The sequence below is a fragment of the Hemicordylus capensis genome, chromosome 3 (assembly GCF_027244095.1).
Source record: "Hemicordylus capensis ecotype Gifberg chromosome 3, rHemCap1.1.pri, whole genome shotgun sequence".
Classification (NCBI taxonomy): Eukaryota; Metazoa; Chordata; class Lepidosauria; order Squamata; family Cordylidae; genus Hemicordylus; species Hemicordylus capensis.
Window position 1 is genome coordinate 167247511 of NC_069659.1, and position 18721 is coordinate 167266231.

General features: G+C 46.4%; 1 protein-coding gene across 1 annotated transcript; it reads right to left on the reverse strand.

Moving 5' to 3' along the window:
- Positions 1–5463: 5463 nt before the first annotated feature.
- On the reverse strand, positions 5464–16738 carry ACOD1 (aconitate decarboxylase 1). Its single transcript, XM_053308941.1, has 5 exons — positions 16592–16738; positions 12408–12569; positions 9794–9883; positions 8902–9107; positions 5464–7251 (listed from the first exon to the last, which is right to left on the reverse strand). Exons 1-5 carry the CDS (start codon positions 16736–16738, stop codon positions 6294–6296), a joined length of 1563 nt encoding a protein of 520 aa, XP_053164916.1. The 3' UTR covers positions 5464–6293.
- Positions 16739–18721: the final 1983 nt, after the last annotated feature.

Consider the following 18721-nt stretch of genomic DNA (forward strand, 5'->3'; position numbering starts at 1 on the left):
ACCCCTCTTATGAGCCTGCAGTCACGGGCGTGCTTGCTGCGCCCCACGGAATTCCCGGAGCAGTGGAACCCCACCTATCAGCTGTTTGGCGGCGTTCCAGCACAGGCAGGGCCGCAAGTGAGGAAGCGGGCCGGGCAGTGCTCCCGCCTCCGCGTTCCCCAGCGCTCTCCTGCCGCCCTCGGATGCACCAGAAAAGCCTGCACACCCAGGGCCCCCTATAGGCCAGAAAAACCTGGGCCTGCCGGCACTGGCATCTGCACAACAAAAAACCTCCAAGAAGGCCTCAACAAAAGCGGCAGGAGCAGCAGAGAGCATGGCGTTGGACCCCGCACCCACTAGGGCACAGCCAGTCCAACGCATGGTCACCAGGAGTGCATCCTCGACCCAGCAGGAGGTGGTGAGCGTGGCCCAGACAGGGCCCTGTATGTCTTCTGACCTGGGGTTCCCTTGGGGTCATCTAGCCAACCCCGAATAGCCCACCTCCCAGAACTGTAACCGAATTGCTCTCTGATATGCCTACCTCCTGGGGTCTGTGGGTAGAGAACCTTCTATCCACTGCTTTTGAGCAATATGAGGCCTTACAAGCAAAAAAGCGTAAGCATTCTAGGTGAGCCTCCCTGGCCTCTTCCAGCGCTGAATCTCCCCTTCCGAAACCCAGGCTCCTAGGAAGGCAAAGGAAAAGAGAAAGCATACTAAGAAATCCAAAAAATCCAGGTCCAGATCCAGACAGCGGGATGTTAGTGCCCACTCCTCTGATATCTCTGATCTGGGGTCCACTGTGTGGGGGACACCCTTACTCCAACATTAAACCCAGAATTATATGGAATTCAGGCCTGTGTTTTCCCTCTGAGCATATACAGAGTGCAAAACCATGGGGTAGTTCACAACAACTGTCCCTGGGTTCAACCCCCTCAGGGTCACAGGGAACCTAGCTAGCGGAGTCCCCCAAGGCGTGGCTCAGCTTCAGACCCTTAGCTCCCTTGGGGACCCTCCCCACCCACCTGGCATTATAGACCAGGAAGATCCAGACCATCATAGGTCTGAGAGGCAGCTTTCTCAGCGCTCAGGCGCTTTCAGTTTCGTTTTCTCTGTTGCTGTGTTTGCCTTTTCTTACTTATCTGTCTGTGCTAATCCTAATTGTTTTATGCAAGGACTCCCCAGAGTACTACAAGTGCTGATGGAGTCTAAAACTAGCTGGCCGGCCTGCTCCTCCTCTGCTGCCAGTGACACCGCCCTGAGCTGTGTTGGCCGGCGAGCTTTTACTCCAGCCGGAGGTCTCTGGAGCACATGGACACCGCTGTTCAGCCGTGTGGTGGCGTCCTGCAGCAGCAGGGAGCACAGCCAATGGGCAGGAAGCGGTCCGAGCAGCACCTCCAATACCGCTCTCCCCTGACTCCCCTTGCTGGCCAGAATTTGATTTTGAGTACCCGCAATCCCCGCTTGCCTGGGCAGACAAACCGGGGTGCGCGGAAGACTAGGCAGACTCCTCCCCTGCCGGCAATGGCGGCCTCGGGTTCTAAGGCCCAAAGAAGGCTCCAGCAGCCAGATCACGTGCAGCTGTGGAGGGCATGTGACCAGCAGTCCAGCCTTGACGGCACCCAAGGAACTGGTGAGCTCAGCTCATGCTGGGTCTTTTTTCAATAGTCTTACCTCCCAACTGTGGGTTCCACAGGGTCATCTAGTCTGACCCAAAATACCCCTGTAGCCCAGGCCTTATTTGATCTTCCTGGGGATATGCCACCTGACTAGGGTGCATGAATTGAGGGTTATTGGCAAAATCTTGAGCGATACGATGCCTTAACAATATTACACACACACACACACACACACACACACACACACACACACACACACACATAAAATAAAATAAATAAAAGGAAAAGAAAACAATACATAAATGAATTAAAGGGAATGCGGACCAGGTGGGCCTCTCCCTTCTTTCACAGTGTGGCTTCCAGATTTAGTGGGAGGGAGCTCAGTGTTCACTCCTCTGTGATCTATTTTATTTTATTAGTTATGTTCAACACTCGTGTTCTGCTCTTCTCTGAGGAGCTCAGAGTACATGGTCGTCATTGTCCTCACAACATCCCTGTGAGGTAGGGTTGTTATGTCTGGTCATGGGTCCCCAAGAACCCCAGGGTTACCCCTCATAGTGGTACGGGGAACTTGGCTATGGCAACCCACAAGACCCTTCCCTTCCAACTGCCTTCTAGCTCCATTGGGGACCCCCACTCACCAACTGAACCAATGGGCCAGGAGGACCTAGACCACCTAGGTCTGAGGGCGAATGGCCTGATGCCCAAGTGCCAGTCTCACCGTAGGCTTCCCAGAGACTTCCGGGTGGCGGATCTGGCCCCACTTATGGCCCAAACCATACATGCCTTGAGCCCAGCCCTGCAGCCTCTCAGGAGGCCCTGCCAGTGGGTAAAGTAAACAAGTGCACTAGCCTCCCCAGATTCTAAGCAGTCTAGCATAACCCTTCCACCCCTAAACAGTTTGTGGAAGTGGCCAAACTCCTCCCAGCACACCAGATCTTCCACCTAGGAGGGCTGATAGACACCCAGCTGGACAAACTCTTCCTGCCCCGGGACCAAAGATATACCCTGGATTCAGAGGTACGAAAGGTGCTGAAATCCAACTTAGCACATCTCATGGACCTGTCCAGATTTCTGGGTCTGATGGTGGCAAGCCTACAGTCCGTGCCCTGGGGGCGTTTCCATCCAAGGCCTCTGCAGTGGTTCCTCCTTCCCTTTCGGACGGGCATAGCAATTAAGTCCAACTGACGGGTTGCTATGCCCCAAGAAGTTCAACGCTCCCTAAGGTAGTGGCTCACCCCCACATCTTTTGGGGGGGAGGAGTTCCTTGATCCCCCTGGGATCATCGTGACCACGGATGCCCGCAAAAGGGGATGGGGAGCACACTGTTAGCACTGGTCAGTCCAGGGCAGGTGGTTGGCGGAGGAACGGCAACACAGCATAAACTGGCTAGAACTCAGGGCCATCTGCCTAGCCCTACGGGAATTTGTGACCTCTCTGCTACATCACCACGTACTTTTCCACACAGACAACACTGCGGCGAAGGCTCATGTAAATTGTCAAGGGGGTACTGGGTCCGGGCCCCTTCAGGTGGAGACAACACTACTGTTCCTCTGCGCAGAACGCCATGTGGAACCCTTGATGGCTCACCACGTCCAGGGCGACCTGAATACAATAGCAGACTGGTTGAGCCGCTCGGACCTCCTACCAGGGGAATGGCGCCCGAACCCGAAAACCTTCTCCTCATTGTGAAGCACTTAGTCCTACCAGTGGTGGACCTGTTTGCAACCCCAGCTGCCACGCTTCTTCACGAGATTTCCCTGCCGACAGGCGGGAGCAGTGGATGTCCTCTCGGCGCCTTGGCCCCAGGGTCACCTCTACGCATTTCCTCCCACTCCCCTCCTGGCAAGGGTCTGGCGAAGAGTCAAGCTCCTTCAAACCCAGCTCATCCTGGTGGCCCCGTACTGGCCACGGAGGCCATGGTTCGCAGAGATCTACAACCTCACCTCGGAACCCCACCTGCTGCCCCCCGCCCCGTCACACCAGATCTCCTGCAACAAGGCCTGGTCTCTCATCCCGATCCAGGCTGGTTAAAGCTAGCCACCTGGAAACTGAGCAGCGCCTCCTGAAGCACCAGGGATACTCGACACCATCTTGAACATCATGCTAGTCTCCAGACATCCTTCCACTAACCGAATATATCAGTCTAAGTGGAGGGCCTTCCTACGCTGGTTGGACCACCACAGGGTGCCAAGAGGGTCCGCCTCCATGTCTTACTTGCTACAATTCCTACAAGACGGTTTGGACAAGGGTTGCTCAGCGATCACTCTGAAATGCCAAGCCTTCTCCCTCATGGGTCTCATCACAGGTACCTCTAAGAGAGCTGGCCATTGCCACCCACACCTCAGACGTTTCCTGCAGGGTGCTACTCTCCTGTCCCCACCGGTGGTCCACCGTTTCCCCACCTGGAAGCTGCATACCGTTCTCCAGGCCCTTCAGCCCCTCCCCCCCGAGCCATTGTCTTCTATTCCCCTGCGGATACTATCACTCAAACTTGCATTCCTAGTGGCCATCACCGCTGCACGCAGGATGTCTGAGCTCAGGGCTCTGTCCGGACACAAAAGCCTTGGTATCTTCTCGGAAGACTTGGTTAAGCTAATCCAGACCCTTTTGCGTCCCAAGGTAACATTCCCCTTTTCACACGTCCCAGGATGTCATGCTACCTTCCTTTTGCCTGCACCCGGTTCACCCGGTGGAAGAGGCGTGGCATGAGCTCGACGTCCGCAGATGTCTCATAATCTACATCAGGTGGACCAAGCACATTAGAACCTCTGAGTCCCTCTTTGTTTCCTTTCTCCCCAGATCCATGGGTCAGCCAGTGACACCCACCACCATAGCTAGGTGGCTTAAGGCTTGTATATCTCTGGCGTATGAACCACAAGGCCTTAAGGTTCCGACTATGATTCTCGCCCATTCCTCTAGGTCAGCGGCCATGTCAGCGGCTTTTCCCACTACCGCTCCTGTCCAGGACATCTGCCGAGCAGTGACCTGGTGGGCTCCCTCTACCTTTACCAGACACTATAAACTTGATATGTTTGCATCTGCACAGGCAGCGTTCGGGAGGAGAGTCCTCCAGCAGGTGCTCCCTACACAGTAGTAGCTGGTACCCTTCCTCTTGGGACCCAGAGCTTTGGTATGTCCCATATGTGAGATGGCCTTGGACCCAGAGCAGCAGAGAACGGAGCATTGGTTACTCACCGTGAAGGCTCCTTCTTGCTGCAGGGTCCAAGGGCGTCTCGACCCACCCTTCGTGCCAGCTCCTACTGTCCAGAAATCCGTTAGTGTAAATTTTCTGCCAAGTGATTACTGTAACGTTGGCCTAGTTAGTTTTTGGCCATGTTTGTTTGACTTGTTTTTTGCACATAGTTTACCAGGGGCTTACTTCGCATCTTTGTGCCTGTTGCTTCTGATACCAAAAGAACTGGGGAGGGGCTTCTTCCTCCCAAACTTAAACTCTAATTTGCATAGTCCTGCCTTGGTGTCATGTGGGTGAAGATAACCCATCTGTGAGATGTCCTTGGACCCCACAGCAAGAAGGAGCCTTCACGGTGATTAACCAATGCTCCGTTTATAGCATTTTTGTTAGTCAATAACGATACATTAAGATAAAAACTGAAATATTTGCATAAAAGCTAATTTTCAAAATTTAGGCATATTCAGAAACTTCTTAAATTGGTCTCTGTAATAGATATTACAGTCTTTGTACAAGAAGAAGAAATGCAATTTTTTTTGCACATATTTTATTGGCAACTGTGTTTACTTCTCTCAAGTACAGAAGTAGATTTTAACTACCATTGTGGATACCCACTGGAATATCCCCCACTGCTCCCCACATTGGTACTGGTGTATAATAGATACTGCACCACAATCCAGCAAAGACTTAGGCACACTTTATTTCTTTCTAAACAAGAAAAAAGAGCACACAACTCTTTAAAAAAAAATTCTAAGGAATATAAAATTAACCATGTTAAATCCAACTTTGAATGCCATACATATTGCAAGCAATGTTATGCCTGATTTATGCATGTGCTCGATAGCCATTAAACCCTTACTGCTAGGTGGTGCCATTTTTATTGTGAATTTCACCACTTTTAGCCCAAATCCACTGTCTGGAGAAAAGAGTGATCCCCAAGACTACAAGTGAGCCCAAAGATTGGGCTAGAGTTTTTGGTCTAAGCTCAAAACTCGGAATACTTGAGGAGGCTACTCAAAAACAGTGAGTGGCTATACCGCAGCATAGGTCCTTCACATGTGTACCTGTATAATATGCAGGTTTACAAACTCACACATGTGTTGGCCAGGATCCAAAGAGCTACTTTAGGGGTACCCAAGAGCTTGGGCTTACGAAGTGAGTTTTTGACTTTGAATGGGAGATTTCCCTACCATATCACAATCTGCTTTTGAAAATCCCCTCACATGCAAACGTATCTTTCTCTATGGCATTGGGGGCTGCTGTTTGGAAAACAGTCCAGAGTTTCACTGGGAATGAAGACGCACTTGTCTGACATTTTGTATCCTGCCTACTGCATTTTGTAGATGTACACATGCATTATGTATCAAATAGACATTTGCAGAACTGCCGCTTGTCCACTGAAGGAGAATTTTGAGAAATAATGCTAATATAAAAACCCTGGGCCCTGACAAATATTTAAGATGTTACTGAAACAATGCAAGTTTCATTGTGTGTGTGTTCTCCCCTCAAAACAGTCCTTGTCTGCCCTGTAATTGATCCTTTGCTGACCTGGCCCCTTGAAGAAGGGAGGTCAATATGCTGCTGTCTTCTAGTTTTTCTAAATTATCGACTATTTCCACAATGCTTTCAGTGGCTTCTGTTGAAAGAGCAGTGGAAGCATTAGACTGGAATTTTTTCACCAGATCTCCCTGGCTTAATGGCTTCCTCCAGTGTCCATAGAATGTGTCGCAACGTTCGGACAATACTTCCCCATCATGGAGGGTGATGTTCATGTCACAGTAAAGGGTATTGAAACTGGGCTTGTTGTCAGGAGAATGCTCCATGTGTGTCTTTCTGAGCAGTTCATTTAACTCTGGCCTGGAGATGTTCTTCTCTTTGAATGACTCCATAGAGATGTAACCATCTAGCAGGGCAGTACATGCGGCAAACTGGAAAGAATGCCTGGCTTCATGTTCTGAGGTAGGAAATTGCCTGTTCACATATCTAATATCTGGGACACTAAGCACAATGGTCTTGATTCTGCCACTGGGGAGGGACTCCCCACTCTTTGCAAGGTGCTTCCTTACTGCCAGGGCTGCCTCTGCCATCCAGTGTGTTCCCAGGTGTGCTGGAAAGCGCTTGATAGCTACGTCTTGTTGGTCCAGAAGCCATGAATAGGATTGCAGACTTGGCAGACTCTGGGGGGAGTAGTCAGTGTAAAAGGCCCCAAAGCCCGACTCGAGGTCCAGGATCAGCTTGTTTGCTTGAAGGCCCAAAGAGGCCAGGAAGGCAGCTTCCAGGCCATGCCTACTTGCATTGCCCATGTGAAGAGGCTTCGTTTGTGTGGCTGCATTAGCCAGTGGTGCACCAGCATAGGATGCAGCAATAGCCAATGCTTCCTTGCATTGATATTGATTGAGACCCAGGAGTTTGGCAGCTGCTGCAGCACTTCCCAGGGTGCCGAGGATGGATGGAGGGTGGAACCTGAGAAAAAAGCACAACGGCACCAATTTAGAAGAGGTTCAGAAAGATCTGATCACAAGGGTCAAGCGAGACTACTGAAATGGGTGCCATTCATCCACAAAAAAGCACGGACTCATTTTTATTTATTGCACCTTTCCCTACTTTCTTCTAAGGGCCCCCACCAGAAATTGTCTGTGTGTGGTAGATTAGGCTGAGAGGTAGTGACTGGTCCAAAGCCATCCAGTCAGCTTAATGCAGTGATTTGCTGGTCTAAGATCACTATTCTGGCCACTGAGCCAGACTGACTCTATCCTGTCTCATTTCAAATAGGTCCGCTAGTTATAATTGGTCTAATATGTAGAGTAAGTGATGCAGTATGAGCCTGTGTGTGCTTACTCAGCTCCTTGAATTCAATGGGGCTTCTTCCATGTAGGTGTACGTAGGACTGCAGCCCAGCTGTATGCATGCTAGAGGCAAAATGCACATGTGTTGCTGTTTTTCTGGGAACCCTTCAAAGTGGCTTAAAAATGCAATTAAAAACAAAGAGCCTCAATAAACACAAGTTAAAAGCAGCAAATTGCACCACCTCTTAAAAACAGCAGGTAAGTAAGTATTTGTTTGAAATAAAGTGTTCCACAGTTCTGGCACTACCAAGGCCCTGTCTTTTGTACACCTGCTCTCTTGTCACTGATTTCATGTAAAGAGAGCAGGGCCTTTCTCATTGTGGGCAAGGCAGCAGGTGATTCTTGAGGAATCCTGGCCCTTGCATCTCTTTCTCAGACAAAATGCAGGCATGGAGGCTGCAATCTAAAATGGAAAGGGGGGGAGTTTCTTAACCCTTTTCCTACCTCCAGTTATGTTTCTGCCAGCTGTTGATTGCCCCAGATCTGCCTTTTGACAAGTCAGCTCAACTTCTTTAAATAGATGTCTGTTGTGTAAAATTCTTGAAAATTCTATTGCAGTCAGGATTATGGATGCAGTCTAACCAAAGATATGAATTTTTAAGCTCTATTCATTTCAGCAGGAGACTGCTGGCTATGTGCTTTACTTATTATAAATGGCAGGGTCTCCAGAAATGTATGCTTACTAGGGTGCAATTTGCACTGTATAAGTACAAATGAGGCACTCCTTGTGCAACATGAACTAGAGTGTGTCATAGGAATAGGAACATAGGAAGCTGCCATATACTGAGTCAGACTACTGGTCTATCTATCAGTGTTGTCTTCACAGACTGGCAGCAGCTTCTCCAAGGTAGCAGGCAGGAATCTCTCTCTGCCCTATTTTGGAGAAGCCAGGGAGGGAACTTGGAACCTTCTGCTCTTCCCAGAGCAGCTCCATCCCCTGAGGGGAATATCTTGCAGTGCTCACACATCAAGTCTCCCATTCATATGCAACCAGGGTGGACCCTGCTTAGCTAAGGGGACAAGTCATGCTTGCTACCACAAGACCAGCTCTCTTTCAGTAGTGGACAACAGCAAAAAGTCCTATGAGTGCCACTGTGGACACTAATTTCTATTTTGGTAGGGCAGTATATCTGCAAGTGTCTTGCCAAATGAGGTATAATTTCCATCCAAATCTCCCCAGTCCTCAGACCAAACTTATTCTTGTTGAACAGGATGGCATGTTTTCTATAACAGAGTTAAGGGGTGTGTGTGTGTGTGTTCAACTTACCTTCTAGGAAGATAGCTGGCCTCATTGGAAAAGTGCATCAGTCTACCTTGTACTTCAATTCCTACATTAAAAGCCAAAAGCAGATCAAGGCCAGAAACCTTTTGCTTCTCAGGCAAGGCTTCCGAAATAGCAAGGAGAGCAGGCAACACTGCCCCAGATGGGTGTGTGGTTGGATGCCAGGTGTCGTCAAAATCCATGGAGTGAACCTTTTCAGGGGGAAAATTCTGGTTTTAAATTGAGGATTCAACCTGATATTTAAATATGTAATTCTTTCTAGCATCTCCATTCCCTCCAATTTGTTGTCTTTTCCTCGTTTAATATCTAAACTTTGTCCCTGGCTTAGGGACAAAGGCCTGTCTATTCCCCCCACCTCCTCCAATTTTGTTTATGTTGTTCTGTAAAGAGCTGAACATTGGTTGGCTGTTTATTAATAATATTGTTAAGCAAAAATAATTAACCATGGATTTCATGTTTTGGGGAGGTCTACTTTCAGGTGTTAGATATCTAATGCAAATAAAAAATAAAAGTTACATATCTCTTACAGGGGCAATTGGTGAGCATGTTTACCCAAGATCTGAATAGACTTTTGACAAAGCCAGTGCTATTAAAGAAACATCCTGGGTAACTTGCTAGGAATCCTCAGGATCTGGTAGCCAATCACACTATGATATAGGAGATCTGTGATACAGATACCTGTAAGTGGTTTTCCTCACAGAATAAATAGCAGCTTGAAGACGAGTGAGGATTTTAATAGGAGAAAATGACAGAGAAGCAAATCCTTTCCCCCAGTTTCATGGTTTTGATCCAAATCAAGCTGGATAGTTCTGGATAGCAAATGAAATACGATTCCTCCCTCAACAAGTCATTATAACAATCAGATAGAGCTCCTTACCGCCACACCATTCACAAAAGCTGCATACAAGGGAGGTAGCCTGACATCTGGATGAGCCCAAACAGAGCTGGATGCATCTGAACTGTAGATCTGTAATAATTTTGTACAGCTTAATACTAATACTAATTAATATTAGTATAATATTAATACTTAATACTAATTTTGGGGATAATGCAAAACAGCCATTTTACTACTGCTTCTTGATGTCAATTATTTTGCAAGACAAACACTTGTACCATTGACATAATATTCATTTTTGCAAACATGAATTGGAGAGCAACGAAGACTAAACATGTGGTATTTAAACTGAGCTACACACTTGAGTCCAGAGTTGTTTTCACATTTTCTAGCTGATTCAACAGCCAGTTGAGCAAAGAACAATATGCAGCCGGCCCTATTGCATACTTGAAAGCAATCCTCACTGAGATCCTCAGCTATGTGTAAATTAGACTGTAGCCAAACATCCTGTAGCATCCTTTAAAAACTCCTAGCATGGTCCTTCTAAAGTTAAGCACTCTTATGCCTCATAGATTTGTGTGGGACATGTTTGAGGCTACAGTCATAAGTGTACACATCAGGGAGTAAGTGCCTTGAACTTGGTGGGAACATTTACTGTTGTATAGGCATTTGTGGACTCAAATTTACTGTGATACCCCCATTGCATTAAATATATATATATATATATATATATATATATATATATATATATATATATATATATATATATTCCTCTCCATGGTTGAGCACTAGGGAGAAACAGGATGGGTTTTGCAAGGCTGCAGCAACAGCTGTATGCTCAGCCTTTGATTTAACCACTTTTTTTTTTGCACTGTCACAAATAAAATGTTTCCTTGTCCAAAAGTCATAAGATGACAAATGAACAGGTAAATGCATGACCATTCGTGCACTTGTATTATGTCTGCCTTCACCCTGCTAGCCCTTGAAAGTGCATGGTCAATGTCTGGTGAAATCTATCAAGTCCTGGGGTGGAGGGAGAGGGGTTTGGTAAGATCCCAGGGGTCAGAGAGAAGAGCTTCAGTGCCCTGCTTAGCTTCCTCCTTGTGGTTAGCTGAAATAAATTATGCAAAATGAGCAATTATAAGCAACTTTGTATAATGTATATGTATATTTGACAGCAGAATTCAGCTTTCTGGGCACAGCATTTAGGTTGATTTTGGTACACAACAAAGTCTTTAAAAAATAAAAATGCAACATAGCTTATTACACACAACCTATCCATAGCCTAGTTAAATCTTACTCACAGGCAGGGGCGTAGCAATAATAGAGCAAGGGAGGACAATTGTCCCCAGGCCCACAGGGTTGGTGGGGGCAAGGCGCCTCGGCCAGCCCCCACCCCATCTCCAGCTCCCCTGCTCACCATCCAGGTGAGCTAAGCAGCCTGCTGCAGCATTGCCTGAGTCTGCATATTCTGTGGCGCATGGCACATGACGTGTTTTGTTACCTCGCCTGCCTCCACCCAAAGAGAGAGTGTGAAGAACTGAGAGGGATAGAGCGAGGAGGAGGGAAAGCACCGGGTAGCCAAGCAAGATCTGCAGCAGGGCCCTGCCAGCCTGCCTGATCGCTCTTAAGCTCCACGGGCAGGGGGTGCGGCTGGCCTGTGGGAGCTGGGTGCGAGTGTGGCAGGCAGGGCCTCCGCCAGCCTGCCTGATCCTGTTGCTGGAGTTTCTCTAGCTTTCCTGCCAAATTCATGCCACTCTCCTCTAAAGCACGTATTACTCAGATTGACGGAGGTGGAGGGCAGGTGTGTGGTGTGGATTACTGGTGTAACAGCTAATGTGTGAAATTCAGTAAATAATCACTAGTTATTTTACAAAACCATTGGCTACATCTGTTAAAGTGCAAAATGAAATATGCTACAATACAAATATACTTCAATGAAATGCTAATGTACAATCTTATGTACATTAACTAGTTATTTGGTATAAGGTTGTTGTTGCATAGAGTAACTAATGAAGCCAAATTGATATCAATATGAGAAAAGAAAACATCAAGAATGGCTCCTCCATCTGCTAATATATATACACACATTTTCACACATACACACACACCACCCCAAACTTGCAGCTTTGGGCAGTTCGCAACATAAAACATATTCAAACAAAAATTAAAATATCAAAACAATTTAAAACCACAATTCAAGTTTGGTTGAATAATTGTGCCTTCAGAGACTTTTAAACAGTTGTCAGAGATGGGGAGGCTCTTATTTCAGCAGGAAGCACATTCCAAAGTCTTGGGGTGGGACAAGTTGATATTTGAGAATATTTGAGCTATTTTATTTAAAATATGTTAATAGGAAATCATTTAAATAAAGGAGAGTTTCTAGAGCAACTTTGAACAATTAAAAACAGTATTTTACAAAGTAAAGATATGAAAACAATATATATCAGCCACGATCCTGACTTTGCACAGGTTATGTTGCAGAGAGGAGAGGAAGGCAGCAAGGGGCCCATTTTAAAATCTCATCCCCAGGCCCATTCCATCCTTGCTATGCCCCTGCTCATCGGGTCAGAGATCCCACCCACCGATGAAGGTCTGTACTTGCCTTTTAAAATAACCACACCCAAATATGTCATGTGCATTTCAATCATCATACCTTACTGTACTGTGTCATTTTTTGAAAGACATCTGTCTTGGTGCCTAGCAGGCCAACTCCTAAGGTATCCAGAATCATTCGTTTGCTCCTCTGCATAACCACTTTGGTCATGTGACTTGCGTTCAGACCATGGATCGCATTGGCAAAACTTCCAGTAATATTCTGGCAAACAAACAAACAAACAAACAATATCAGTGACTTCAGGTTCCCCTTTCCAAAGCCACCCCTTTCCCTACATTATTTCCTCACTCCTCTGGCTTATGCAAGCAATATCATTCCCACTTGCAACTTTCTAGCCTGGCAGCCTTCTTCATCTCTTGTTCTGCCACCCAGTTTGGACTGGATACAGATCATAATATTTCATACATTGGAACCATTGTTGCAAACAGTATGCATACACATCACATCATAATCCCTGCTCATACGTTTTGGGAGCTGTTTCATCAGGCCCAGCTCACCCCAACTTTGCTTTTCTTATCATCCAGGCTGGGGTCTGATGAAGGGGTCAAAAATTAACTACTCAAGATCTCTTGTTATTTTGGTTGATCCTAATACAAGTATTACTAGAATGTGGCTTTTGGATTTGTTTTATGTTCTCGCAAAGCTGCCTACCATTTTGATAGAATTTGGAGAATACTACACTTAGCTGTCCAGCACATGACTTTTGAAACTATAGGAACATAATTTCCACCCTCTGAAAATAGGTCATTATTTTTTTGAGGGTGGAATGCCCGTCAACCTCTAGATACTACTGCTGCTGCTACAACAACTACTATACCTGTCCCCAAAGGGCTCACAATCTAAAAAGAAACATAAGGCTGATACCAGCAGCAGCCACTGGAGGGATGATGTGCTGGGATTGGATAGGAGCTAAGTATAAGAGAATCGCCAGTTTAAAAAGTGTCTCTGCTCAGTTAACAGGGGTAATACAGTACCACTAATTTGACTTCTATTGGTTTTCTGCCTAGTGAACACCTAAATTAATCTCTACCTTTTAATCACGCTTATCATGATTCTCTTACTTCTGTTCAATTCCTGACAAGGGATTTTGTGCTTCATTAGTGCCAATGACAGAACAGAGTAAACGGCTAGATTTTATATTTTCTAAAAATTTGGCTACAGCTATTATTGAATCTTCTTCATCCCAGAAGCCCCAGGGAAAGGCTGAGATCGTGTCTAGCACCTATTGAGACTGAACAACATGAATTTGCATAAATTCTCCTGACTCCATCTGAAGACTTTTATGAAACACAGACCTTTGTGTGGGGGGTGGGGGTGGGGAGATTTCACCAAGCCTAGCTGCCCCACCCCCACTTTTCTAACAATCCAGTCAGATGAAGAGCTCTTAAGAATAAAAAAACTAGCTGCTCAAGGCTTGTGTTATTTTGGTTGGTCCTCGTAATAACAGTATTCCCAGAATATGGATTTTGAAGTTTTTGTAGTCCTTCCATTTTTGTAGTCCTTCCAAAACTTGCAAAACCTGCTTAATCAGAGCTAACACAGGGGCATTAGGCTTGCACAACTCACAACCTCCTAAGCTCAAGTTGGCCCACAGAAGCATGTGTTTTGGTCTTGCCAGGTGCTCGATATTTGCCTGGTTTCTGCAGTCCTTGGTGAGCAACAAAAACAGGACAATTATTGAGCCTCTGGTGGTTTGCACTCAGCTTGGTGGGTCCTGTTCTGCAATTCTGGTGTGTGCCATGGAGAAAAGTCTCTCTGAATCAGCCTTCAGCTCTTTTAAAATGCTTTAGTCTCCTTGGATATAACCACACAAATGTCTTCATTTCCCTTTTTGCAAAACTGTAGCCCCCATTCCATTGAGCATGTCCCAACCCTGCCCAATCTTCCTCTCCCTCCAGCTGCTTAGTTTTGTAATGGAAGTGAGAGCATTTATTCCCCTCGCTGGTCTTCCGCAAAACAAGTCAATACAGTACCTTTGCCCACATGGTGCAGTGGATGTGTCTCACAGGCAAGGTCCTGGAGTGAAGCTGGGTATGACAAGTCTCCTTGACAAAGCCTGGCAATGGTAAATACCCCCCTTTATACCACTGGACAACTATAGGAACCAATGAGGTGTTAATTCCCATACTAGCCCTCCCACTTTTCCTTTCCCCAAAGTTTCCCTTTTTCAACATTTCTAAATTTCCTGTGACTAATTCAATGCATGCCACAGTGGTTGCAAGTATTCCAGATTGCAGCAATGAATGTGTCAAATCCATGTCATGTATTGATGGATGCTCACACATAAACAAACGCATGCTACAAAGTGTCAGCAGCCACAGAGAGTTCAGGTAGGGGTTCTGTGCCGAAGGCTGGGGCACACTTGTGTGCCCTGAAAAAGAGATCAAATCTAAATTAAATAATTAAAAACTCCTGAGGGTCCAAAGCAGCCAAACCATCAAGGAGGACAGTTCTATCAATGGGTACTAGTAGTGTGGTGGTTATAGGCCACCTCCAGCCTCAGAGGCAAGAAACCTCCAAATACCAGTTGCAGGGGAGCAACAGCAAGTGAGAGAGGGCATGCCCCGTGGGCTTCCTAGAGGCATCTGGTGGGCCACTGTGGGAAACAAGATGCTGGACTAGATAGGTCTTGAGCCTGGTCCAGCAGGGCATGTTCTTATGAGGCTCTCTGCTGCTGTGTCTCTGCATGATTTATTGCTCTAGCTTGCCTCCTTCCAGCCACCTTCCCCCTCTGGATTGGGCAAAGATGCAGCAGGATAACCCATCTTGAGATGCAGCTCTGCATGGGTCACTGTTTTGGACTTGCCTCTTTCCAATCAGCCTCCACTGAGACTGCATCTCTGCATCCTCTACCATTGATTATGCAATCATGACTGGTATAGAGGCAAAGCAAAACTACCCATCCTCATTGGAGGATATACTCATTTTGTCTCTGCATGACTCTCTGCTTCGGACATTTCTGCTTCTCATTAAAAGGGACATTCAGAAACAGTAATGCAACTGATAGGCATTCAACCACCTGAGATTACCACTAAAGGGTGGGATTCTCTCATGTTCAATAAACAATCGTCCTGTCTGTCTATTTTTAAATATAGATAATACGTGTTTATGTTAAAATGCATAAACTACTTGAAACATACAGTATATCTTTAAAGCTTTGCTCTTTAGGTTTCCAGGGAAATATTTTTCATATTTATTATTTTGTAAACACTTGTGTGCAAGAGATATTGTTTATGGGGCAGGTTTAGATAATACTTCTCCTACCTGGTCCACCACACATCATAAAGACATACTAGTGGACCTGGGCACAGAGCATCTGCACCTCTAGTTGGGCCCAGCCGTCCTCCAACCATGCTGCTGCCGCTGTCTCACCCCGGGGGGGGGGCAGGTCCAGGCCGTCCTGCCGCCACCTCCTCCATCCACCTCACTGTCCTCCTCTTCGGGGTGGCGGGGCTTTGCCCACTGCCTGTCCTCCTCTCGTCGCCCGTTGCCCAGCCAGCTCCTGGCATGCACTCCTCCCTCTCACCCTTGCACATGTCGCCCCCTCTGGGCCCACCATTGGACATGGCTGCAGCGGGGGCGGAGCTTGCCACATCCCCATGCATCCCCTCAACAGGAATTAATTATATAGATATGCTTTGTGAACACATTCTCTCCACCACCACCCCTTGCTGGTGTGCAAACCACTCCCTTCTGCATTAGGAAGCAGGAGTCCCTGCATGACTGAAATAAGGGAAAGGACAACACTCCTGTCCTTACCATGTATGGTGGACTGGGCAGGCGAAGGAGTCACCTGAACTGATCTGATATGTTTTGTACACATATAGAAAAAGAGCTGTGCCTTGGAACACACAGGACTGTTAGACATTTTATTTTTATTTTTATTTTATTATTTTATTAAACTGTCTCCTGCACACTCAGATAATTTTTGTTCTTGTTTTTAGACTCAGAACTCTAATTCATGCAGAAAATATAGGCCAATGTTATGTTCAGCCTACCTTAAGTGGTGCAGTGGGGAAATGCTTGACTAACAAGCAGAAGGTTGCTGCTTCAAATCCCCGCTCGTACTATATTGAGCAGCAGCAATATAGGAAGATGCGGAGAGGCATCATCTCATCCTGCATGGGAGGAGGCAATGGTAAACCTCTCCTGTATTCTACCAAAGAAGACCACAGGACTCTGTGGGTGCCAGGGGTCGACACCGACTTGACGGCACACTTTACCTTACCTTCTTTATAATGGTCTATCCTGGGGCTGCTGCAGACTTCAAAGGCATCGTCGATGCATTTTTGAAGCAGTCTCAGAAGCGGCATTTCAGGAGGTTTCTCCATTGTTGTGAATGGGGACATCTCCAGAAATGCAGCTTCCATAACGGAGGCACTGGGCCTGCCTTTGAAGTATGCAGCAGCCCTGGGTAGACCATTATGGAGATGGTAGGCTAGATGTGATATCAGCCAGTATGAATAGGTTTTATTGAGTACATGTAATTCTTCAAGTAAGAATAATCTATTTGTGTATTGTTGGCTGTTAATGAGCATGTGCATAGACATAGAGTCTCAGCAAACTCCTGTTAATGGGGGAGGGGGAGCTAGGGGGGCATGCCAAAAGTGATAGTTGCCCAAAAACCAGCTCCCCCAAAGTAGAGAACATGTATGCTTTGCAGCCATGGAACGCTTGAATGAACGTTCCAAAAGGGGGTTCTTCTCTTGTCACTCAATGGAACATAGCCAATTATATCAATTGAAGTGTGGAAGAAGGAAGGTAGGACAAGGGAGGGTACATGGAGAACAGTTGGTGTTAACTGGTACACAAAACCCAGGCTATCTAAAGAGGGAGGGGAATAAAATGCCAAACCCCAAAACCAAAAGAGGATGTCCTGAACACAAAAAGAAACAAACATTAAAAAGGAAAGGAAAAACACATTGGGAAAGCAACAAAATATACTCTATCAAACAAGAAAACTGTTCTGATAAGATCCTCCCAGTCCTGCATTTTGCCTTTCTCCTGTCCATCTGTGCCCTATTGTGTTCCATCAGCATAGCACATGAGATTTCAGATCTGATATGACATTTTTCATAGCAGTTTGAAAGCAAAACAGGGCTATCCCAAAATAAGGAAGTGGTTTCTACATATCTGGGGAATACCCTGGATATGCGGAAATATATACGTTTGTAAATTTTGAAAAAGCTTTCCCAAACAACCCAGCGAGTTTGTAAGCCCTCATAGAATGTTAAGAGAGCAGTTAAGAGAGACCAAAGTTAGGGTGTCTGTTAACCCCCCCCCCACAGAATAATGGAGGACATAGAAAGAAGGGGAATGGGCCTACTTAAGCTCCTAATAGCATATAATAGTTATCCTGAGCGTTTTCTGGACTACGAGATTTGCATCGGGTAAAGTGTTGCAAAGTGTGAGGAAATAGTGCAATGGTTTAAAACCGAGAGTAAAGCATTATTTAGTGCTTCGTTGTAGGTTGGTGGCCATTCATATTTTCCATCCATTACAATGTGTTTTCAAGGCAGGACTGTCCATATTCTCCTTGAAATGTGTTTATCTGCCCCTCCTCCTGCTCCATTTGGGCCAATGGAGTTGCAGGGTGTGTGTGACGTTTGTGCAAGTGATACCCGGAGATTTTTTTTTTTTAAAGAGGGGGAGTGGGGTGCGCGAGGAGATTCTTTGGAGTGACAAAACAGGGAACTGCTTATTGGGCAGTGGAGGGAGTGAAAGGGAATCCTGTGGTGAGCCAGGAAGGGGGATTGCACAGATGTAAATGGTTTAGTTCAATGGGCTTCCTCTTCAGTAAAAGTGCATAAAAAAGGGTTGGATGGATTCAGAAATCTGCTCAGCTGCACTAGTAAGAGTCTCTGGCCAAAGTAGCAAATTAAAAGGGGAATTGCACAAAATAACCCCAGTGGAAAAGTAATAATAATAATAAAACCCCTCCGATCTTCTCTTTCCCCCTCCCCCTCCGTCTCCTCTTCCCTTCTGTGTTGACAAGCTCAAGTTATATTGGAAGGAAGCAGAGGAGAGAGGTGTGGGGTTTGGGATCTGTGGAGAGGAACGGAGGGGAAAGCCGAGATTTCTCCTATCCTGATTCTCTCCTGTGGTGAGGGGGTGGGGGAAGCAAGCATGGGTTGGTGGGGGGAAAGTACTGTCCATACTGCAACATGCTGCAATGCATAAACTCCGTTGCAAGCCTCCCTACTACGGAAAAATACAGCTACTTTCCTGCAATACTATTACCCCATTATAGGGCCATAATGCATCATTAAAATTTGAAACAAGGCATCGGAAATATGGATGGCATCCTGCTGACAGTGCAGCAAGTGCGATGTCAAAACACTCGCAATACAGAG

Coding starts and splice junctions, on each gene's coding strand:
- ACOD1 (XM_053308941.1), bottom strand. CDS start 16,738: ATGGAAGCTGCATTTCTGGAGATGTCCCCATTCACAACAATGGAGAAA. Junction 12,570..16,591: donor ACCATTATAAAGAAGGTAAG/GTAAAGTGTGCC, acceptor TTTGTTTGCCAG/AATATTACTGGAAGTTTTGC. Junction 7,252..8,901: donor GCCAGCTATCTTCCTAGAAG/GTAAGTTGAACA, acceptor CTTTTTTCTCAG/GTTCCACCCTCCATCCATCC.